General features: G+C 38.5%; 2 protein-coding genes and 2 pseudogenes across 2 annotated transcripts; all 4 read right to left on the bottom strand.

The window, feature by feature from the left end:
* Positions 1 to 920, bottom strand: LOC105076762 (olfactory receptor 4A47). The gene is given in 2 exon segments (XM_010965019.3): positions 1 to 152; positions 155 to 920. Coding segments are annotated over 2 exon segments (918 nt in total).
* Positions 921 to 7,453: 6,533 nt separating this feature from the next.
* Positions 7,454 to 10,962, bottom strand: LOC105076761 (olfactory receptor 4A47-like). The gene is made up of 3 exons (XM_074372996.1): positions 10,948 to 10,962; positions 9,276 to 10,180; positions 7,454 to 7,586 (listed from the first exon to the last, which is right to left on the bottom strand). The coding sequence occupies exons 1-3, from the start codon at positions 10,960 to 10,962 to the stop codon at positions 7,454 to 7,456; spliced, it is 1,053 nt and encodes a 350-aa protein (XP_074229097.1).
* A 2,347-nt stretch (positions 10,963 to 13,309) lies between these two features.
* Positions 13,310 to 14,208, bottom strand: LOC141578965 (olfactory receptor 4C11-like; annotated as a pseudogene).
* Positions 14,209 to 22,327: 8,119 nt separating this feature from the next.
* Positions 22,328 to 23,254, bottom strand: LOC105076760 (olfactory receptor 4C6-like; annotated as a pseudogene).
* Positions 23,255 to 25,395: the final 2,141 nt, after the last annotated feature.

Below are 25,395 nucleotides of genomic sequence, written 5' to 3'. Positions count from 1 at the left end.
TTATCTGCCTGCATTTTTCCTCCAGAGCTTCTTCATAGCATTAGTCATCTCAGAATTTCTCAGACTGTAGATTAATGGGTTCAGCATGGGGGTGATGACTGTATAAAACACGCTTAATGATTTGTCGATTGAGAAGGTCTTAGCAGGTCTTGATACATGAAAATACAGGGAACAAAGAAACAGACAACCACAGTGATGTGGGAAACACAGATCTGGAGGGCTTTCCGCCTCCCTTCCTGACTCAGGTTCCTTAGAGAGCTCAAGATGACTCCATACGAGATGAGTAAGAGCAGAAACACAATAGTGCAGATCAGTCCTCCGTTGGCCACCACTAAGATGCCAATGATATAGGTGTCAGTGCAGACCAGTTCCAATAAGGGATACATGTCACATGTAAAGTGATCAATGACATTGGGGCCACAGAAAGGGAGCCCATAAATAGTGCCAAGTTGAATTACTGAGTGCAGAAAACCTCCAACCCAGGACACCACCAGCAGCACAACACACACCCTTTGCCTCATGATAACCAAATAATGCAAGGGCTTACAGATGGTCACATAGCGGTCATAGGCCATCACCAACAGAAGGAAGACCTCTGAACCACCAAAAATGTGCTCTATAAACAGATAAGTCATGCAAGATTCAAAGGATATGGTATTTTCCCCAAAGAACAAGTCTGAAAGCAACCTGGGGGAAATAGAAGAGGAATAAGCCATGTCCATAAATGATAAGCTAGCAAGAAAAAAGTACATCGGTGAGTTCAGGGTCTTACTGACACTTATTGTTACGACAATGAGCAGGTTGCCCAACAAGGTCAAAATGTAGAAGAGCAAGAACATAACAAAAAGGACCTTCTGCTCCTTTGGATTCTGTGTGAGGCCCAGGAGGATGAAATAAGTTACATTGTTCCTTGGTTCCATCTAGTCTGTACAGGTGCTGAGGTCACTATTAGAAGCAGTTTACCTACAAAACAATAGGGAAAACTTCTAAGCATGTTGTAAGTTTCATCTTTTATTGACCTATTCAATTAAAAAATGTATATGGAGTATATGTTTGTGCTCAATGTGTCATAGATATTGTACCAAGCTGAATAAGATATAGCTCCTTGCCCTCAGTGATATGATGCATGGTGAAGGATCAGAAAGTCCCACATCCTTGTAATAAGGGGCGTTATAAGAATTTTGACACAATGCTAAGGATCACAGTGTAGGAATATATCAGTCAAACTAGAATCAGAGAAGGCTTCCTGGAAAAGCTAACACTTTACGTCAGTTTTAAAGGAAAAGTGAAAGAACAAAAAACAAAAAAAGATGGGGAGGGGAATTCCATGAAAATGTATACCATTTATGACCGTGAATATGTAATATTGAGACCCAGTTAAATTAACTTACATATTCAGTGTGAGTAGATCAAACTATGAATAAAAGGTCACTGTCCTGGACTGCTTTAGTCTCACTGAGACTTTTTACTGAGGGTCTGTAGTTAGATGTTCCTCCTTTTCCTGACCAATGCATACTGAAGCAGTGTCTCTAGCCCCTATCTCTACTCTAATTTTAACACTCGTGTAAGCAACATCTCCAGTTTTAGAGATCTGCAGTTGTATATCAATGTAGTGTCTATTATAAAAAATTTTTAAATTTTCCACAACAAATAAAGTGTTTCCCATCTCATTAAATAGTGCCACCTTTAAAAATCTCACCTAGTTACTCACTCCCTTTTTGCTCTCATAGTTCTTATTCATATCTGTAACAAATTCTGTTGTCTCTACTCTCACATTATATCACAAATTTGATCATTCCCTCCCTACCTCCCATTTCCTTCCTGGCCCACTGCAGTAGCCTCTTGCCATGTCTCTCCACTTTTATTTTGGCCTACAACAATTTGTTCTCCTGAAATAGATCAAAATATACTCTTTAAATGTTGTTATGATTACGTCACTCAACTGCTCAAAACTTTCAGTGAATTCCAGTTATATTCTCACAAATTACTGCATTTCAATTCACTTTTACAGTAAACAGTACTGTAATTACCTTTCTGTAGTTGATGAAACTGAAGATCAGAATATCTCATTAATTTTCCCAAGGGCATATTTTTAAGTGATAAAACTAGAACTGGAACCTAACTTTTATTTATTCCAAAATGACTCAATTTCTTACATAATATAAAAAGTCACACAATTGTGAAAACTGGTTCTCACTATTCAGTCTTAGTGTTACCTTTGTGGAGGCTTGTTCACAGTCTGAAGGGAGAATTTTCAGGTTACTTAAAAAGTTCTAGAATTCTTTCATCCAACATGCCACAGAGGGTGAAAGGCTGCATTATTGAGGAAATATTTTATTTTATTCACCTGTCTGCTCATTTCTCCATGGAGTCTGGATTATTTTAAAGACTTTTATTTGCACTATAAATTTTTTATAAGAAATTCCACAGTGCACACACAAAAAAACAATGTTCACTATGTTAGGATAATTTATTAAAAATGCAAGAAAATCCTGTTTACATGGGAAGATAGCAACTAGCCATTTTCCCAGGGAAATTCATCTCAAGTAACTTCTTTTCCTACTAACTTCAAAATAGAAAGATATCCTTCAATTGTTTAGTTCTTCTAATTCTGTCATGTTGGTGTGTCCAGATTAGCTGATTTGAGATCATGAGACATTCTTTTGTTGTTGTTTCTTTTTTAAATGCATTACTTTAAACCTAACAAAGGATCTCCTGAAGAATTCATATCAGCTCTTAAAAAGGATATCATCTTTTTTTCTCAAAAGAGGCCAAGATCACTGCACATTTATGCCTTGTAACCACATTTATCATTAAGTCATAGAATTGGAATGTGTCCAAGACTGATGTTTGCTTAATTAAATTCACTGGGATTTTCCACTAAATGTTAAAGTACCTCTATATTTAAAGATACTATTAAACCACATCACAGAATGAGGGTCACAAAGATGTGACACAAAGGAAAAAAATAGCTTCAGAACTTTGTTCAGACTACTGCCAGTCAAGAAAAAACTATTAGCGCAATCATTTTGTTCCAGGGAAGATTAATTTCTCATGTATTTTCCTACTTGCCAAAACAAGTTTTTCTTTCTTTTTATTTAGTACTCAATTTATTCTGTCTTGATGTTTGGTCAAATATATAAATTTTTACCACCTACTTAGATATAAAAACTAATTATTTAACTAGTTATTAATTCTTTTTTTAACTTAGTGTATCTATTTTAATACACAAAGTATGCTATGGTTGAAGACACAGGAATTAATATAAAAGGGGAAAAAACACAAAAGTTTCTTCCTGTATGGATTTTATATTTTTTATAACAGACAATAAAGAAGGAGACAATTTAATAAAGTAGTTGTAGTTTTATTCAGGGATTATAAGACAAGAAATAAGGTGCTGTGACAGAAATAAGAGAGCAAAAGCTACTATGGATAATGTAATCAGGGAAGATGTTTCTTAAAAGGTGATGATTAAGCTGAGATGCAAAAGACAGGAAGTGGCTCCCATTGAAGCACTGTTACAGACAGTAAAGTTAAGGAAAAAATAATGAAGTAAAATGATCTCACTCCAGAGATTATGTGATCTATATGTATAAAACTCTAAAAATATAATATAAAATTTTATTGCAGTACTATGTTACAAAGAAGTGGTGAGAGTGTGCACCTGTCTTGATCCAGATTTCAGCCTTTCAGTGTTAAGTACGATATGAGCTGTGGAAATCTCGTATGCAGCTTTGTTATGTTCAGGTACATTCCTTCTAGACCCAATTTGCTGAGAGTTTTTTTTTTTTTACTCTCTGAAAGTACATTGAATTTCTGTACTATCAATGAACAACAAAAAGAGGAAATTAAGAATACAATTCCATTTACAACTGCATCAAAAACAATAAAATACTCGAATAAACTTAAGCAAGGAGGAGGCAAAAGTCTTCTATATTGAAAACTACAAAACGTTGCTGAAAGATATTATAGAACACACACATATATGGAAAGGCATTTGTGAGCTGAAATATTTAATATTGTTAAGATATCAGTACCACCTAAAATGACCTAAAAATTCAATGGAATCCCTATCAAAAGCCCAACAATGTTCTTTTGTATAAAGAGGAAAATCCAACCTAAAATTAATATGAAATCTCAAAGGGAGTCTAAAGAGTCAAAAAATCATAACTCTTCAATTCTAAAACATACTATAAAGCTATGACGTGCAAAATATTGTTGTATTGGCATAAACAGAGACATAGAGGGTGGAGTGATCAAAGATGGTGGAGAAGAGAGACACTGAGCCCACATCTTCCCATGGGAACACCAAAATTACAACTATTTATGGAGCAACTATTGATGAGAGTGAACTGCAGATGAGCAGAAAATATCTTCTATTACTAAAAATATAAGGAAAGAACCACACCCAGACAGGTAGGAGTGGTGGATACAGGACATAGTCTAGTCACTTCCATGGGGTAAGCAGCACACAAATGGGAGGTTAATCCAGGTGCAGGGGTTCTCCCAAAGGAGCAAAGAGGTCTGAGCCCCACAGGTGTCCTTCACTGGGAAGATGAGCCCCTGAAACACTTGCCTTTGAAAGCCAGTGGGGCATCCTTTTGGGAGAGCCAAAGGGCTGTGGGAAATAGAGACTCCAGCCTTAAAGGTCAGTGCAAAATCACACACAGTCCAAGACCCATGGCAAAAACTTGAAATTAATAAGCAATTTGAAAGGAGACTGAATCAGACCCACTTGCTGATCTTGGAGAACCTCCCAAAGAGGTAGGAGGAAATTGGGACCCACCTTGGGGACATATGTGCGGGCAACAGCCAGTATGGGCAGTTATACCAGAACAAGGACACCGGTGTTGCCAAGCTCCATACTGGAATCCTCTTTTCAGCTTTTTAGTGGTGGGACCCAGCCCCATGCTTCAGCAAGGCATCACCAATATTGAGAAGCCCCAGATCAAGCAGTTAGCTGGGCAAAGACACAGCCTCATCCACCATCGGGCTGCCTATCATAGGATCCCTTGAGCCCTCAACTCTCCTGAGATTCAGGCTCACCCATCAGTTAGCCAACACCAGTCCCAAAACCAGAGGCACCCACCAAGAAGGGGAGAGAATGCTACCAGACCCAAGATCACTTGGGCCCTGGCCCCATCTACCTGTGGGCCAACACCAGCTTCAGAGTCCCTGTACCCTGCAACCAGAGACACCAGGACAGAATTCTACCCACCAATGGCTTCATACTTGCCCCAGGGTCCCTGGGCCATGCCCCTGACTACCAGTGTGTGGACATTAGCCTTAGGACCAGAAGGGCCTTTCAGCTAGCCATGTCCCATTGCAGCCCACTCATGAGTGAGACAGCACCAGCCCTAGGACCACCTGGGCCCTAGCCCCTCAATCAGGGAATTAACACCAGCTCTGAGATCCCTGCCCCATAGCTAGAGACCCCAAGATCTGGCCTGGCCCACCAGTGGGCTGGCACTAGCCCCAGGACCTGGGCAGGTAGCCATCTGTGTCCTATTCACTGAGCCACAGCCCCACTCACCAGCAGCAGACACCAGCCTTAGGAACACCATGGCCCTTCAGCCAGCCTTGTCAAGAGCTGGCCTGCCCACCATCAGGCTGGCACCACACCAAGACACCTTGGCCCAGCCTTGTCACTAGCAGAATGACACAGGCTCCAGGACACACTGAGGTCCTCAGCCAGCCTTGTCAAGAGCTGGCCTGCCCACCATCAGGCTGGCACCACACCAAGACACCTTGGCCCAGCCTTGTCACTAACAGAATGGCACAGGCTCCAGGACACACTGAGGTCCTCAGCCAGCCTTCCCGAGACTGGCCTCTGCCCACCAGTTAACCAGCACAAGCCTGGAGCTCCATAGGCAACTAATTTGTGACCTAGTCCCACCCATCAGTGGGCCTGCACCAGGACCTGGATTCCTGGGTTATACAACCAACCACACCAGGACCTGGCTCTGCCCACCAGCAGCAGGCAGCCTGTCAATGGGACCAGGGGCCAGCCATGCTTACACAGCCCTATATCTACACGGAGAAGAAAGAGACCCAGAAGAGCCTGGTCTTGTCATCATTCCTGCCAAGGTTTGATTCATATACATGAAATTATCTTGGACCCTCCTTAAAAGTCCAGCAATAAGCTGAATACCAGAAAGTGACCTCAGTTCATGCCACATGGAACAGAAGAATTGTTCAGTCAAGTTCTGCCTAAATCCATGTACAGTCAGATACAGAGCAGTGAATGGCAAGAGAGCCATTCTGTGGGTGGACAGATACAGGCCTGTGTGACCATATCAAATACATATGCCTGTACATATGCAAATACATTCACATCAGTAGTCAAATACTGATCCATATGTTGTCAGATGCGGACACATATGTGTTCACATGTTGACATATATGTGCAATTGGATGCAGACTTACATGTCATTGAAATGTACATACAGGTACTCATACAGATTCACATAGGATGGATACAGATCTAAATATGTGATAAGACACATACTTGTGTATTGTTGGATACAGGCCTATGAATATTTGGATAAAGACATATGCCACGTGGCTTTGGGAATTATACTGTAATTCATGCCAGCAAAACAGTAAGCCCTTTAGGACAAGTTCACTGAAAATGTGAATCAAATGTAAACAAGAACGTTTAAAAGAAAACCAAACAGCGAGAGTTATGTCTTTTTCTGGATGGGAAAACAAGGTATTAAACATGGCATTTTCTTCAAAATAAATATTTAGAGCAATGACATTCTAAATATATATTTTATGGGAAGTTTTCAAACTTGGCAAAGTTATGTTAAAGTTTATCAGGAAAAACAAATATTTAGGAATTGCAAGAAGCTGTTAAAAAAGTGAGTAGGGGAACAAACCCCTACTAGGTATAAAATACACATTAAAATTCCTTAACCACTGAAATATGTTAGTGGTAGAGGAATATAACAAAGAAGAAAGCAGAGAAGAAAAGGAAGGAGGGGCAGGAGGAGGAGAAACAGATCAGAAATTTAATCCTTTAGATGGTGTAAAACCTGACATATTAAATTAAAAATTTCATATTCTTACTAAAATTAATTATTATATTTACAGATTATTTTACCTGTTTAGGGAAAAGAGGCTTAGATATTTTTTAACATCAAAAAAAAAATCTAAAAAGGGGTAAAAAGTTATGTTTAAAAAAGTTTTTTAAAAAGGTTAAAATTTATAAAATCACTGGAAGGAAATGGAATTTTCCAAGATTAATGTGATAGACAAAATCAAAAAGTAAAAGAATATTAAAATATGACATCCTTATATAGAAACACTCATAATTATAACATAAAAATAACAATATATTTGTAGCAAATACATGTATAAAGAGTTAATAAAAATTTATCGATAAAAATTCTCACCCCAATAGTTCAAGAACTCAAGGACACACATAAATGACAAAGTTGAGGGGTGAATTCTATGTCTCATACATTGTGCAAGGAACAGAGAACACAGATACAATTAAGTAACTCTCCCTGATTTCAAGGAGTTTATAGACCAATGAACAAAGACAATTAACAAAGATTCTTATCTCATCACTTGAAATAACTATGCAAATTTGAAAATTAACTAAATTTCTGTCTTGGTCCATTTGGGCTCCTATTACAGAATACCATGGACAGGATGGCTTAAACAACAAACATTTATTTTTCACAGTTCTGGAGCCTCAGAAGTCCGAGATTAAGGTGCAGGCAGATTCCACTTATGGGGAGGGTCTGCTTCCTGTGCACAGACGCCATCTGCTGTGTCCTCATATGCAGAAATGTCAAGTGACTCTGGGATGTCTTTTATAAGGGCATTAATCCCACTCATGTGGGATCCACCTTCCCTAATTAATCATATCTCAAAGGGCCCACCTCCAAATACCACCATATTGTAAAAGATTTAACTTAAGAATTTGAAGGGAGATGTAAACTTTCAGTTTATAGCAACAACCAAAAGCAGAGGAATTATATAAATTCAGATCAACTCAAATATTTGATATTTTAGGTCAATATTGTTCTGTTTGATAAGACTTTGGTGTAAGAAATCCTCATGTAATATAAACAGCAGGATATAAAATCTCTCATACAGTATGGTTCACCAGTGAAAAGCAATGATTGCCCCAAAGCCTTAGCCCCTGGTGAATCCAGACTAAGTAAGGGAGGCAGAATAGTAAGTTCTTTGACCACATGCTTCTGGCAGATATTTTTTTTCAAGTCTGATTCAGAGAGAGAGAGAATGTTATGAATGATATCTGTTAAATAAAACAATATATTCTGGACTCTTTATTACCTGGTAAACTATATTTCATTAATAAGAGAGATAAGAATGGCATTTATTGTCAGCAACTTTCTTAACAATGATACCCTAAATATTAGTGTCAAGTTTTTAGTTTATGGATTATAGATTATGCTAAATTCACACATGAAAGGCAGAGCTTGGGTATCTACAGAAGGCTATGAAACACTTTAAACAAAAAAGCAATGGGAATATTGAAAAGGAGCAGAGATGTGAACACACATTCTAAAGTATCTGCGAAGATTAATGGATCATCTTTATGAAAATATAACTCCAGACAAAGCTGCTTCATTTGAGGAGATAATGTGATTGCCCAGTTGGGAAAATAAGTATGATTTAATTATTTTCTGCATATACATTTTGTTCATTTGGATAATTTTTATATACTTAACTTCCTTATGATTAATATTACAACTCTGAAGCATCATTATTCTTCAACATTAACACAAGCAATAGGAATAAAATAATATGTGTAAAGTATCTTGCAGATACAAAAAATAAGATATAGACTTCAAATATTAATATGGGCTACCTATGGGAGGAGTATCCTAGTTTTATGTCTTATTTTTTATTTTATTTTTCTGAAATCTGTATCGAGTCCCATAATTCTGAAAAATTATATTATTAAAGAGAAACATGAGAATATCTTCCACTAACTAAAATAATTTACAGTCTTAAAATAGCTTAATTCATCATATAGAACATAAATCTATAATCTCAATAATCATTATACACTTCAAAAACAAAATATATACTTTGAACTAGCAAATTATGAAAATCTTAAAAGTATATTTTGATCATTGGAAGTATTCATATAATAAATGGTTCTCATCATGCCCAAGTTATCAAACCTGAGGAGAAATTTACTACAGTTAAATAATCACACATGGGTTACCTGGAAAGAGCAATTCTTCATTGAAAATAGATGATATACCTTTCTGATTTCTCATTTTCTTTTTCTGGTCCAGAGCTTTCTCATGGCATTTTTCATCTCTCCGTTTCTCAGAGTATAGATTAAAGGGTTCAACATAGGAGTGATTATGCTACAAAGAACAGTCAAGGATTTATCAATGGGTAAAGTAGAAGGAGGTCTCACATACATAAAGATACAGGGGACAAAGAAGAGGACAACCACAGTAATGTGGGAGCCACAGGTGGACAAGGCTTTGTGCCTCCCTTCCTGACTAAGACTCTTCAAGGAGTGCAGAATGAACCCATAGGAGGTGAGTAAGAGCATAAAGATGACCACACACATTGCCCCATCATTGGCAACCACAGTGAGGCCAATAATGTAGGTGTCAGTGCAGGCAAGTTTTAACAAAGGGTACATGTCACAGAGGAAGTGATCAATGACATTGGGGCCACAGAAGGGAAGGTTGTAAACAAAGAGAAGTTGAACTACAGCATGTAAAAACCCACCAACCCAAGCCAACAGCAGCAGCAGAACACATACTCGCTTATTCATAATTGTCAAATAATGCAAGGGTTTGCAGATGGCCATGTAGCGGTCATAAGCCATGACCACCAGGAGTAAAATCTCAGCACCACCAAATAAGTGCTCTATAAAAAGCTGGGTCATGCAGCCTTGGAATGAAATGGTTTTCTTCTCATAGAGTAAGTCTATAATCATATTTGGGGTGACTGTAGTAGAATAAACAGCATCCGTAAATGATAAATAGCCAAGAAAGAAGTACATAGGGGAGTTCAGGGTTGGACTGACCACCACAGTTACAGCAATGAGTAGGTTGCCCACCATTGTCACCATGTAGATGAGCAAGAACACAACAAATAATATTTTCTGACCCTGGAGGCTCTGAGTGAGCCCCAAGGGGACAAACTCAGTTACATTGTTCCTTGATTTCTTCTAGTCTGTACAGGAGCTGACTTCACATATTAGAAGCAGTTTACCTAGAAAACAATAGGGAAAACTCTCAAATGCATTATAAATTTAACTTTTAATTTACCCATTCAATTAAAATAAATTGTATGGAGTATATTTTTGAGTCCAATGTGCCATAGACATTGTGAGTACCAAACTGAATAAGACCTAGTTCCCTGACTTCAGGGATATACAAAGACTAGGGATCAGAAAATCCCAGACTCATGTAATAAGTGCCATTGTAAGGATATTCACACAAGCTAAGGCCCGTGGAGTAGGAACGTATCAGTCAACCTGGAATCAGAGAAGACTTCCTGGAAAAAGCAATGATTAGCTCAGTTTTAAAGAAAAGGGAAAGAACAAGACAAGATGGGAAGGGAATTCCAAGAAAAGGCACACCATTTAGAAAGTCAAAAACATGTAATACTGAGTCCCATTTAAGCTAATTTATGTACTTAGTGTGAGTAGATCAAACTGTGAATAGAAGGTCACTGCCTTGAACTGTCTCAGAACTGAGACTTCTTTCTGAGGGTCTTTACTTCAATTTTGTGTCTCTGGCCCCTGTCTCTACCTTAATTTTAACATTTGTCTAAGGAACATATCAATTTCGGACATCTGCTGTTGGATATCAGTTTAGTATTTACAAAACAGTATTTTAAGTTTCCACAATAAAAAAAGGTGTTCCCCATTTCATTAAGTTGTACCACCTCCATTATAATTGCTCAGTCAATAAATCTCACAGTGTTATTTACCCTGTTGTTGGTCATATTACTTATTCATTCCTTTGACAGATACTGTCATCTCTATTTTCAAAATTTATCACAAATTTGATCATTCCCTGTCTTCCATCTCCTTACTGGCCCACTGCCAAAGCCTCCAGTCAAGTCTCCACTTTTATTCTGGCCCCCAACAATTTGTTCTCCTGAAATAGCTCAAATGATTCTCTTTAAACCTTATTCTGATTATATCACTCAATTGCTCACATCTCCTACAATGGTTTCAATCATGCACTCACAATTTAATATATCACATCTAACATTTATGTTAACAAGAACAATAATCTTCATTTTATATTAGAAGACAATGAGGCTCAGAACATCTCATGAATATCCCCAAGGTCACCCATTTTTAGGTCAAACTAGAAATGGGGTCTAAGTTTGATTTATTTTGAAATGATTTGCTTTCTTACATAATGAAGTTACACAATTGTGAAGACTGGTTTCTACTATTTACTTTTAGTCTTACCTTGTGGAGGCTTGTTCACTACCTGAAGGGAGACTTTTTAACTCATTCATAGATATCTGGGATTCTTCTGTCATCTAGTATCACAGCAGAGGGCAAAAGGCTGCATTATTTCTTGAGGAGATGTTTGATTTTATTCAGCTCTCTGTCCATTTTCTCCGTGGAGTCTTCTGATTATTCAGAAGACTGTTTTTATTTGCAGTGTAAATTGTTTAAAAGAAGTTCCAAGTAGCACACACAGACACCCCCCCCCCCGCCAATTACCTTGTTAGGATAATTTTACAAAAAGGAAAGCAAACCTATGTTTACATAGGAAGATAGCAACTAGCCATTTCCCAGGGAAATTTATCTCAAGTCAGGTCTTTTCCTACTAACTTCAAAACAGAAAAATACCATTTGATTGTTTAGCCCTTCTCATTTTACTATGTCTGTATGGCCAGACCAGTTGACTTGAGATTCTGTGAGACATCCGCGTGCTGTTTTTTCTTTTTCTTTTTTTATGCGTTGCTTTAAGTCTAGCAAAGGACCTCCTAAAATTTTTGTATCAGTTCTTAAAAGGATGTCATCTTTTCACCCTGATAGGAAAAAAATTAACTTCATTACCTCTTTAAATAGCTGTTTTGTGTCCGTCTCAGAGAAATGCTGTTAACTAGGAATCTCTGGCCACACTCATCTGAGCCTACTGCTTGTGGGACCCCCCATAGAGAGTTTCCCAACCAGAACCAATGTTGTCACTGGATGGACTCTTGTGCTTTTTATTATGATCAGTGACACCCAGCAGGGAACTTTGGAAAAACAAGGTTTATTCCTCAGTGGTCATGAAAGGTACACAGCATGCCTGAGGTCACACAGGGATGCCACAGGTTCAGAGAGAGAGAAGAGAACCTGGGGTTCTGCCTTCACTGAGGTCAAGGGTGGAATGCCTACATCTTTTTGGGCTCACTCTCTATTAGTGGATTTAAAACATAAGAGAAGGACTAAATCATAGGAAGGGGAATGCAAGGTCACTCAAATGGTCAATTATAGGTCACCCAGGGCTTTGTAAAAGGGGACTTCATGGACAGAGAGGCCTGGCTCTGTATCTAATTATGCCAATGTAGTTACTCAAGATGAATATCTTTGAAGTGAATGGCTGGACAATCAAAAGCTTAATGTCAGGTGCTTACATTAGACTCCAGAAAGCTGTCAGGTTCTTACACCACAAGACCCTATCTCTAACTAAAGGTCACATTTGGAGGTGCTGCAGATTAGGACACCAACACATTTTTTTTTCTTGAGGGAAACAATTCAACCCATAACAACATCAAATTTCAAGTCATGGGTGAATGTCTCCTGTCAAAAACCTCTTCTCTCTCCAAATGTATTTATATGTATATATATATATGTATTTTAAGTGTAAAAGTTTTTTCTTTTTAAATTATGTGCAACATTGGGCAACAGTAACTGATTTGCCAACAAAATGGATGGCAGAACTCAGCGATAAATTGTTAAATTTGGATAAGAAACACGAAAAAGAAAAATCCAAACCAAAATAATATATAAATAAAGAAGGTAAACTATAGAAACAATAAGATCTGGCTCACAAGCCTCAAAAGAGGAGAAGTATCAACGCAGACAGCAGACATGAGGAACAGGCTTGGGCTTCCACAAATATGACTGTACTTAATGCTCTGTCACGCTATGAGACATTGGCTTAAAATAATACAGATCGTTGCTCTGTGCTCAGTCTGCCTATTCCCCGCAAGGTCCCACTGGAAGAGGATAATATTGTCCACACTGAGATGAGAACATTTTGCCTTTTCTATCAATCCAGTTTTATTTAAACTGTGACAGAATTAGCAATTGGTGTCTTCTGCTCTTTGCCACCTCAAGTCAGAGTTTGTTGCACCATAACTTTCTCCTGGCAGTTTTGACTTCTGCATTCCTCAGAGTATAAATCAGAGGATTGAGCAAGGGTGTCCCAATTGTGTGAATCACAGCCACCATCTTGTCCACTGGAAATACAGTTAGAGGGTGAATGTATGTGAATATATATGGTACAAAGAATAGGATGATAACAATAATGTAGGAGGTGCAGGTGGAGAGGGCTTTCCCTCTTCCTTCTGCACTCTGATTACTCAGAGAATGTAAGAAGAAAACACAGGAGATATGCAGCATTATGAAACTCACCTTGCATGTTAAACACAATGAGTAGATTGATGACATAAGTATCCATGCAGGCAAGTTCTAAAAAAGGCTGCATATCACAGAAATAGTCATTGGTAACATTGGGACCTCAGAAGGGTAATTTCAGAGCCAAGAGGATCCATGTTGAAGAATGGATACAAGACCCCACCCAGGTCAGATTCATCAATGCACCACAGACGCACTGGATCATGATGGTTGTGTATCTCAGGGGCTTACAAATGGCTACATAGTGATCAAAGGACATGAGGACAAGCACCAAGATCTCCATGCAGCCAAAGAAGTGACCTGCAAAGATCTGTGTCATGCATTCATTGTAGGAGATGACTTTCTTCTCAGATACAGAAAATCTACAATCAACCTAGGAGCAGTGGTTGTTGACAAACAGGCATCAGCAAAGGATAAACAGAAAAGGAAGAAGTACATGGGCTCCAACGTGTCTGACTATATCTTATGTTCATCACAATAAGGACGTTTGCCAACAGAATTGCGAGGTATGGAAGCAAGAAAATCACAAGTACTACTTTCTGCTTTAGAACATCCTGTGTTAACCCATACAGAACAAACTCATTCACACTGCTATTCATAATGCTGCTGTTATGGTGAATGTAGGACAGACACAGCTGAGAAATGGTTCATCTGCAAAGAAAACTGAGGAAATGGTGAGTTGGCAATAGCAGTGTATTTGGACTCAGAATCACAACTTTCAGATTTCTAATTCCATTAACACCTAGAATTCAGTGTTTCTCAAAGTTGCCCATACATTATACTCACTTGGGAAGCTTTTTTATTTTTTAATGCTGATGTTTATGCTTTAACCATGGGCACTGATTCAAGGTCTTTCTAGGGGGACTAAGATTTTTTTTTTTTGGTGGGGGAAAGCCCTCAAGTGATTATTCTCTCTGCCAAGTTGTGAGCACTAGTGACTTTGCTTTATGATCTTGATCAGGTCACTTTAATGTCTTGAAGCTCCTTCTTCATATGACAGTTACAGATTCTAAATATACTTCATTAAGCACATGAATATGTTAGGATATGTACATGTGCATAATGTACATATGTGCATCTCAATTACTGAAAAATAATATCCCTATATAATTTTGAAATAATGCTTCTGGAGATTCTCTCTTGAGCAAAAATATTTCTTGTATTGGACACCAGTTTGCACAATTATTCCTGACCTCTTCAGTATCTTGCTTGGGTTATGGTTAAAAAAAATATTTCTCCAATTTTAGGCTCATGGTGGCCATAGTTTTACTTTCATTGCCAGTTAGGATACATGAGAGTTATATCTCACAAAGGTTAGAGTTCCAGTGAATAATTAGGAAACTCTGGCCAGATTAATCCCACTAATAAAATTTAAATTTGAAGCTATATATGATTTTATTGGGATCAGAAATGCTTTAAAAATATACATCAGATTTAATTTTGTGAAAAAAGGAATGAAATATAAAGAGTGACAAAAAATGTAGACAGAGAACAATGGGTTTATTGTCTATTTGAATTTTTATATATTATATTTAGACTTAGATATGAGAAAATTAACTGGAACATAGAATTTATTTTAAATAGTGTGCTTTGCATTCTATCAAAGCATGAATTATAGTTATCATTAAGATCTAAGGTCTAATATCAGCAATAGTTAATTACATTTCTTTGCCAAACTTAACATGTTAGTGTGTTAATGTAACAGATAGGTTTAAATTTGAATATAGGAAGATGTCTCATTTATTCATTTATTCAACACATATTTACTCAGCTCCTACATCAGGCTGGTCTAGACACTAATGATATACCAATGAACAAAAAAGAAAATTCCCCACCTCATAGTTCACTGCCTTTAAGTGAAGGGAGACAAAAGTACTAACAATAATAGTTTAAAAATAATAAATAAATTATGTAGTATACCAGAAAGTGATGAGTCGTCCAAAAATAAAAAGTAGTCAGGGAAGAGTTCCTTGAAAACCAAGACACAATTTGCTATTTCTAAACATGTGATACAAGAACCCCTACAGTGGAAGTTGTGTGAATGTTCTCATCTCTTCTATTTTTGAGTCTTGATTGTTTTTGTTTTTGTTTTTGTTTTTGTTTTTTTATGATTCACTGAGATCAGCCTCCCAAATATAAGCTTCTTTTCATGTGGAACAGTTTGAGTAAGTTTCTCTTTCTACTGTCTAAGAAATTTTTGTCTTCCCTCCACAAAAGTTTATCAAAGCATCAAATGAGTGGCAAGAGATCTAACAGGTAATGTCTTTTTTTTTTTTTTAGATTTTAAATAAGTATAAAATTCAACTCTTTTTAATTTACATTTGAGGATACTGAGTTGCCAGATGTCAGGGTGAAAACATTACTTCCTGGGCCCCATGTTAATGTCATTGCATTATGTTATGATTTATCAAACGAGGCCCATCCACATAAAGTGTCTGTCTAAGAAAATTGGACTTTTTAAACTCTTACTTAAAATTTTTCTCAAAGTGTACCACTTTATTTTTCATTAGAAACTACTATTATTCAGTTCCGTACTTTTCTCAAGGCATTTTCCACTTCCTTATTCCTGAAAGTGTAAATCGAAGGATGGAGCAAGGGAGTTAGGATGGTGTAAAATATGGCTACCATTTTGTCAAAGGAGAAAGCAGATGGCGGTCGTGCATACACAAATATGCTTGGGACAAAGAACAAAACCAGAACAGCCATGTGAGATCCACAGGTAGAGAGGGCTTTCCACTGCCCTTCAGGACTATGGGTTCTCAGAGAGAACAAGGTGACTCCATAGGAGATAAGCAACAAGAACCAACACAAGACAGCACAATTCCACCACATCCGTGGAGGCAAGAGAGGAACAATCCTCATTAAGAACAAATGCTTTCAAAGCCTTGCAAGAGTTAAGCACAGCCACATCTGAAGACCTGACTGACACACAGCATAGAGACTGTGGCAGGGCTGGGGTGACCTTCCTGGGTATCCACAGGAGAGATGCACAGGATGTAAGATGTCTCAGACAAGTGACAGCTAAGAAGGGCCCAGACACCTGGCCCAAGCCAGTCAGCAGAGGACCGTTTATAACCCAGATCCTTGAAAGTGTCCTGTGTCACCCAAAACCAGCATGTAAACAACAGTCTAGTAATCAACTTAGTACAATATTATGAAAGAAATAATGAACCAGCTCATAGGAGCCATTTACTTCCTAGACGGCCCTCCTGGAACCAAGGTCCTGGCCTCAGGGCCAGAGATAACCTCACAGAGGCAGAGGGTATCTGGTAGACCCCAGGTGAGGGACAGAGCAGCAAAGAGCACCTGGAGGGGAAAGCAGGGATGAGACCCAGGCAGTCTAATCCTGGCTGGAGTGTCCCACTAGAAGGCGCTTCCCAGCCCCTGACACTGAAAGAGAACTTAGAAAATCTCTCAGAAGAGACTTCAAGATGTAGAGATAAGAACAGTGTCTCTGCTTGTCCAGGTCCAAGGTCAGAACTAACTAACATATTAGTTATTTCTGTTTACCAATATGAAGTGAGTTAGTCATACAGATGATTGGGAGAAAGTGTGCTGTGTAGGGAGAACAGCCTACGTAAAGGCACTACAGCAACAAACTACCTGACCAGTAAAAGGTACAGAACGGTGCCAGAGCAGTCAGTAAGGGGTCACTCAAAAGAGTGGAATAAAAGAGAAACAATTTTTACTAATTATGAGGGTTTTCGCTTTTACCCTGAGTGACATGGAGACTGTTTGCTGAGTACTGAACAGAGGGGTGATGTGATCTGACTTATGGGTTTAAAAGATAATTGTGAGTGTTCTGTTGAGGATAGAGTATTATTTGGCAGAGGATGCTAAAATAGAGCAAAGAGAGTAGGTTTGAGGCAATTGCAAGGATTCAGGGAAAGATGATAGTAATTTGGCACTAGGTTACAGGTCTAAAAGTGATTAGAAATGATTGAATTTGGGATATATATTGAAAATTGAGCCAAAAGGATTTCCTGATAGACCTGATGTGGGATGAAAAGGAGAGACCAAATGTACCATCAGCTAAGACAGAGAATGTTGTGAGTGGAGTAGGTTTGGGGATGAGGTAAAAACCAGGATACAGACTTAGTTAAGAAATCTATTAGTCATTTGGGAGGAACTACCATGGAGGAAGATAGATTTCCAGGTCTCAAACCCAAGAAAAAAGTCTGAGTTGGAGGTAATAATTTGGGAATCAAGTCATCTGAAGAGAGTGTGCCAAGGAAGATTGGGTGAAATGCTGCTGATGGATTCTGTAACATGAGAAGTGAACAATGACAACTATATTTAGTGATGCAGAGGTCACTGGTGACATTGAAAAGAGCATTTTCAGTGTAAGTAATTAAAGTGTGACTGAATAGGGTTAAAGAGAGTGGAAGGAGAGAAATGGGAGACAAGCATGATAGAACCTCCTGATTTTTGTTACAAAGAAGAGAGAATGAAATGAAGTCATAGAAGATAAAGGGAATGGAACCAGGCAAGATTATATTTTAAGAATGAATGAGATAACATTGCTTTTTGCTGATGTAAAATGATTCAGAGAAAAGGCAAATGTAGATGAAATAAGAGATATAGGAGAGATTTTTGACCAATATCTTCATGTGGGTTCTGACCAGCAGAAGCACCACTGAGACGGAAGGAATTACTCGAGACTCTCTGGAAAGTCACGAGAGCAAGAGAGAGTCAGGGACCAACTCCACAAGCCTCTCAAATGCTCCCACATATATCGTGTACAATCAAAGGAAAAATAACTAACAGTTGTGTGATGGAATGCAGGAATTAAGGGAGACAAGATGGGATTGAGATTGTATGAGTACAAAGGCTTAGTTTATCTTTAGGGAAGTCATGGGGAGAGGGGAACAAGATACATTCTTTAGATATGTTAATTGCAAAGCAGGCCACCAGGCCAGCCAGTTCCTTTTCTAGGGCATAACAGACTATCTAAACAGCAGGCACGCCCAGTGTTTATAGCTGAGGGCCTGGGTCATTGCTTTGCAATGAGCAGGGTGCTATCTAAAACCTCAACTATGCAAGCAAGGGATTGTCCCTGCTTTTTATGGCAAGGAGACAGGATTGTGGATGCACAGGCACCTGCTAGCAAAGCAGTTACTAAGCACATTTGTCCTTCTTAAAAGTGACAAGCAGCTGGGGTCTGTTACAATTTGTTAACCCAGTCATGGGCTCCCACATGTTCATGTAAATATAAGGAGATGAGGTCCAGAGTATACGAGGTTGGTTGCCTTTGGATTGGAGTACAGATTATGCTCAGGAGGGAGGTAGCATATAACTGAATGGGTGCTGCCAAATTGGTAAATATAAGTTCTCTTCTGTTAGCTAGTTCTGAGTGAAATAGGAAGCAAGTTCATCCAATGTTTTCCAATAAGTTTGAAGTTTGCAACTGATTTTTAGACCAGTCTCTCCCTCAAATTAAAAGATGTATTCCTTTATACATTACACGTTGTGATGTCTTTGTATCATGAATAGTATTGACTAATTCAGTAATTGAATTGAGTAAGTTCAATTCTCATATAGAGATCATATGAATTACAATCTAATATTAGCAACAGCAAGTTCCTACAAAAAAGAGGTAAGATCAAGACTTATTTTAAACATCGCAGTGTTAGAGAAAAATAAAGGCAGGCTTTGAGCTGCTAAGTAATATGTTTAATGAGTAAAGCTACTTCACAGGTTCTAATTAGGGAGACCTATGCAACAGATCAGAGAAAAAATTTGTGGAATCTGACAGATAAATTCTGCATAAATGGCCAGAAAAGCTCTCATCTATGTAATGGAAGAGGTGAATACTATGTCTAATTTTGATGCTGGAAAATTACCAAAATATTACAAATACTTAAGGTTAGGGATCTCATTGTGATCCTCCCAGTTCTTAAATTTCATAATTAAAATGGAAAAAAAAAAGATTATCACAGGTTCTTACAGAGATCAAAGTTATTACACTGTCATGGGCTTTTTCGTTTTCTTTGACAGGAGCTGAGTGAAGAGTTGTAAAGTCAGGCTGAGTCAGGAAGGGGGTGGGCACAGCCATTCAAGGATTGCTACAGCAGTTAACATCAAAATGGTGGAAGATTCAACCCCTAGTGGGCCTTGAGGCTCAAGATGATGGGAGATTTAACTTCTAGGAAAACTTGAGCTTCATTATACACCCATTGTAATATATTAACATGGTGAATAACATGCCCACAGGCACCATGGCAGTCCCAAGGCTAGCCACAAAAGGTCAAAGTGGGAAATGGCCAACTTCCTGGGAATCCCAGCCCCTTCTGCAAGCTACTTAGACTGGTCCTTCCACTTATTAGCATATGAAGCCACCAAGCCCATAAAAACTGGCAACACAGTGTCTCATGGCAGTGGCCTCTCCCTCTCTCTCCCCTTCAGAGAAGGCCCACATTCTGTCTATGGAGTATGTACCTGCTTTTAATCTGAGTGCCCAATCCCCACACCTTGTGACCTTTCTCTTACTTTTCAATGTATCTCTCTGAATAAATCTACTTTTACTCAACTGTGGCTCACTTGAATTCCTTCCTGCATGAAGCCAAGGACCCACATCTGGTGGGGCACATCCCAGGGGCTCAACTGAAGCCTGGGACACAGCCCTTCTTATGCCGCACATCTGTTTTCCTGCATCATATCCAGGAATTCAATTTAAAATAACTGCAGCAGGCAGTAAACATTATGCTTTGCTACTGACATAGCAAAAGTTTTTTTTTTAAAAGCTCTGTGCAAATATATCTGATAGCAATTTGTGTCATCTATAAGCTCATGAAAGATTAGATTCTTCATTTTTATTCTAAGAGTTACTCTGATGCCCAAGTACTTTTCGAACCTGAGGGTTAAAAAATAATTGATTCCTTGATCAGCGCCCAGCGCACCTTTCACATCTCACCTTGCACCACACTCCCTCTTGTCCCGTCACTGACCTCCCTGAACTTCTGCATGACAGGCTGGTTCCTACCCGAGGGTTTCTGCACAACTTTTTCTCTATTGCCTTGAATGCTTTTCCAACCGATGTGCTTGAGGATGGTTCTATCTCGCCTTTCAGGTCTCAGTTTAGAAATAATCTCTCAGAAAAGTCCCCTTTGTCCACTTAACTAGAGTTATCCAGTCACCCATGCACCACTCCATTACACTTTTCAGAGAATCAGTCATTCTATGGCCTTATTTTCATTTTTATATATTCTTTGACCTTATTTTCATTTTATATGTTGTCTCCTGCACTAGAAAGTCAACTTGAGGACAAAATGAAAATCTATTGCCTTATTCATCACTAGTATACCCCAATCCTATAAGATTATTTGATGCTTCATACAAACTCAGCAGATATTCTTCAAAAAAATGAATGAATATCTTGGTTCTTGAAAAGAGTTGATGATAATTAATGTGAAATACTTATTACACATACACATCTTATATTTCCAGATAAAAATATTCTTTCAAATATCATGCTATACTGTTTGAAATACTATAACTGATACTGTAATTATTATCATTTACATCATATATTTTTAAAAATAAGAAAACCATAAGAGCATACTAAATTAGACTAAAACCCTAATCTTCCCATATACCCAGTCAAGGGAGGCAGTTTTAAAGAGCATCAGTGTCTGTCTAATGACAGACAAAGCATGATCTGGAAGAAAATAAGCAACTTTTGGATTTAGAAATTCAACTCTACAATAGCAAGAATTGTTTTTCACATTGTTAAAAAAAAAGTCTCTAGGGTTGCTCTTTTCTCATCAAGATAACTCATCTATATGTTTCAAGATTTAGACACCAGATTTGGAAGTATGTTGACATGAGTGATTTTTATTCTACTTCTCTAAAGGAAGAAAAGAGGAAGTAGAAAATTTGGGTAGTGTTGTCTTCCACATTGAATAGTAGCCTAATAACTTGAAATTGCTGTTTCTTCCAAAAGCTTCCCCAAAGGACATTTGGCAGCATGAAATCTGGGAAAATTCTAACTCGTAAAGAGTTTATATTTATTTATTGTCCCCTAATTTTTACCCAACTTGTGAATTTGCAAATATTTCTTAAAAGTTTCTTTTAGACTTATGTTAACTCAGTAGTATTTATTAAGCACCTGTTAGGTGACTGCCAGTGTTCTACCCACAACATGATTGAATAAACAAACTCCCACCTTTACAAGGATTATGATCTTATGGGAAAACAGAGAAAGTAAAAATCAAGAAATAATTTTTAAAGTATAGCTTGTAATTATTGATGTTAGAGGTATAAGCAGATGAAGAGTTAGAGAAAAACTGAGAGGGAATGACTAGAGAAAGTCATCAGGAAATACTTGTTGAAGAAGATGGGAGTTCATCTGAAAGTGGAAAAACAATGAGATGGAATCTGTGAAGTAAAATCTCTGGGAAAGAGAATTCTAGCAGTGAACAGAGTAAGAAAAACAAAAGCCCTAAACTGGGAAATGTTTGAATTATTCAAAATACAGGTTAAATAAGGAGGGAGAAAGAGAGACAGAGAGGAGAGAATGAGAGCTATCAGAGCCTCAAGAAAAAGGATAAAATATAAAATATACTTGAGAGGTAGGCAGTAACATGATTTGAATATTAACCAGATTTGCATTTTAAACCAGATTTGCATAATTGGTTGCTGTGTCCCCAGTGGATTAGAATGAATTGGGAGTGTAAGACCTCATTGTCCTTTATGAAAGATTTGTTCTTAGCATATAAGCTAATGACCACACAAGGTTGCTTGTTTCATCCAGTTTCCTCATGGCGTTTTTCATCTCCGTGTTCCTCAATGTATAAATCAAGGGATTTAACATGGGTGTGATGATAGTAGAGGACATGGCCATTGCCTTGTCTATGGGGTACGTGACTACAGGCCTCACAAACAAGAAAATGCATGGCACAAAGAACAAGATGACCACCATGAGGTGGGAGCCACAGGTGGAGAGAGCTTTATGCCATCCTTCAGAGCTGCAGGACTTCAGGGAGCAGAGGATGACATGTAGGAGGTGATGAGGATAAGGAAGATGGCCAGACACATCACCCCACTGTTGAGGATGACCAAGAGGCCCAGGATGTGGGTGTCCATGCAGGCCAGTTTCAACAATGGAAACAAATCACACATAAAGTGATCAATGACATTGGGGCCACAGAAGGGTATCTGATATATAAATAGAAGCTGTATAACTGCGTGGAAAAGTCCCCCCAGCCAGGCCCCTCCCAGCAACAGGCAGCACACCCGAGGCCTCATGATGGTCATGTAGTGCAGGGGCTTAAAGATGGCCACGTAGCGGTCATAGGCCATGACAGTGAGAAGGATGATCCCCACTCCACCAAACAAATGATCTGCAAAGAGCTGGGCCATGCAGCCTTTGAAGGAGATGGTAGTGCTCTCAGAGAGGGAGTCCGCAATCAGCTTGGGGGCAATGACAGAAGAGAAGGTTGTATCCATGAGGGAAAAGGAGGTAAGAAAAAAATACATAGGTGATCTCAGACTCTGATCTGTGACCATGGTTACCACAATGAGGAGGTTTCCCAAGACGGTGGACACATACATGATTAGAAACACAGCAGAGAGTATTTTCCTCAGCTCTGGATTCTTTGTAATGCCCAAAAGAATGAATTCAGTCACATTATTGAGATTCTCCATTCACTGTGCTCTGATATAAGCTTATCTCTCTGAGCTAGAAAATCTACAAAAAAAATATTTTTAATTATTGAGTGTGTTGGACATTGTTTTGCAGTCTATCTTACATATACTTGACCTACCTTTTCTCCAGCCATGGATACAGCAACCAGCTGCTAACAATTATATTCTGAGAACAGCTGCATCCTGCTAATCCCCCCAACATCTCTTTCCAGTGTACCTCTTGCTTTCCTTCCAGACAGTTGCTGCTTGAGACACTTAGAAGACCCTTCTTCATCACTTACATACACCTGGCTCTATGAAGAATTAACATACTTTCAGGAAACCCTAGATCATTAGTAGACAGGAGCCAGTGGATAAATGGTAACCAGCTTAACACAATCTTGGATTCACTTTCTGTCCTTCCCTGTTTCACTCACCCCATTCACTGCCTTCATTCTGTTTCCCAACAAACTACCTACACACAAGCCCTTCACTCACCCACTGCCTCTGAGGAAGCTCAAGCTGGGAAGCTGACCTTAACCTACCACTAGCCACACCCAAGTCCAAGAACTTAGAACATCTCGTTCAAATTCTCACTCATTTACTCCATATACTTATTGAGCACCTAGAATGTGCTAGTTGAAGAGCCTACAAGACAGAAGGGTCATATCCCAAAGACTTTCCACTTGTTAAGAATCTATACTTTTTCCATTTACATTTCTTCTTCTCCAGATGGATTATTATCACATACTGTGACTATTCAATGAATCACTACTATGTTTCAGGCAATGGACTATTTTATTTTCTTCATTTTAGAGATAAGATACTAGGACATAAAGATGTAAAAAAAAAAAAAAAATGACAGTAAGTCACCACAGTTAGTAAATAGTGCAAATCCAGGTTTTCCTGAATCAAAATCAATACCAATAACAAGCTATGTTGTTTCTTCTATGATAATGTTGAGCAGGGATTATGAATTGAGGTAATCCCATTTTGAAATACAAGTCCTTCACTGTTACACTATACCACTGAAGAAGTGAGCAGTGGCCTCAACTGGCTAAATACAATTGTTAATAGAGTCAAATGATGTAGTAAAAGAACCACTTCATTGGCAAACTTCTCTTTGCTTGAGGTACTTAAGCAGAGGCTGTCTGTCACTTGGTGAAAACACAGTAGAGACCATTGCTTTAAACAGGGATGTAAGCTACACATTCTCTAAGACCCTTCTAAATACACAAAGGCCCATTCTTAAAATCATTCCTCTTACTAAACAAAGCACACGGCTCCCATGATGGTCTTCACACATCTACAATATGGCTTAACAGAACCCCTCCCATTTCCAGTCCAAGAAATTAAAACATTCTTTAATAGCCCCAATGTAGTAGAAGGGACACGTTCTGGGAAATGAGGATTGTGGGGTTTTATTCCAGGTTGTCCTTCTAACTCCTAGAATGTGTTGTTACATTGTTCACCACTCTGGAACCCAGTTTCCTCATCTGGAGAGTCAGGCCATTGTGGTGGAGTATTGAAGAATGAGGAGTTTGAAGGAGCTGTTTTAGGGACTCTGTCCCTTTGAAACACAGCAGCTTGGCTCTTATCTGCTTTAAATGTTTACGCTTCCAAGTAAGATTCCCTTTGCACCATCTCATGACTTAAAATATTTAAAAGCAAAATAGCCTAGAACAAAATAGATAATAATACCTCTTCTGTACTAAAATCTGTGACCTCATCACAGAACTATATTGACTGCTGGTCCATTTCTCAACTTCCCAGTCTGAATTCAAGACCCTCCCCCAGAGTAGTCAACCTCATACTTTTCTATGATTCCCTCCCAGTGCAGTCAAGCCCATCTCTTACTGCCAGAACACACCTCAGTCTGTTTTGTACAGTGGGAAAGGCCATGGGTTCGAGGTTGGACAGACTTAGCTCTCCACTGCAGTCAGGCCACTTACTGACTGCAGAGTCTTCAAATCCTGTGAAAATAAAATAATGCAGCAGCAGTTAAAGTCAGTATGTGTCAAGGAGTTATTATTTGAGGTTTCTGTGCTAAGATCTTCATGGTTTTCTTTTTTAATTCCCACAGAATCCATATGAGATACGAACTAGCATTGTATTTAGTGTTTTCTAATGCAGTGGATATGGTTTGCAGAACTTGTGTAACC

Source organism: Camelus bactrianus, chromosome 10 (assembly GCF_048773025.1).
Source record: "Camelus bactrianus isolate YW-2024 breed Bactrian camel chromosome 10, ASM4877302v1, whole genome shotgun sequence".
NCBI classification, from domain to species: domain Eukaryota; kingdom Metazoa; phylum Chordata; class Mammalia; order Artiodactyla; family Camelidae; genus Camelus; species Camelus bactrianus.
The sequence above is the reverse complement of the archived record's forward strand: the minus strand, read 5'-3'. Positions and strand labels throughout refer to the sequence as shown.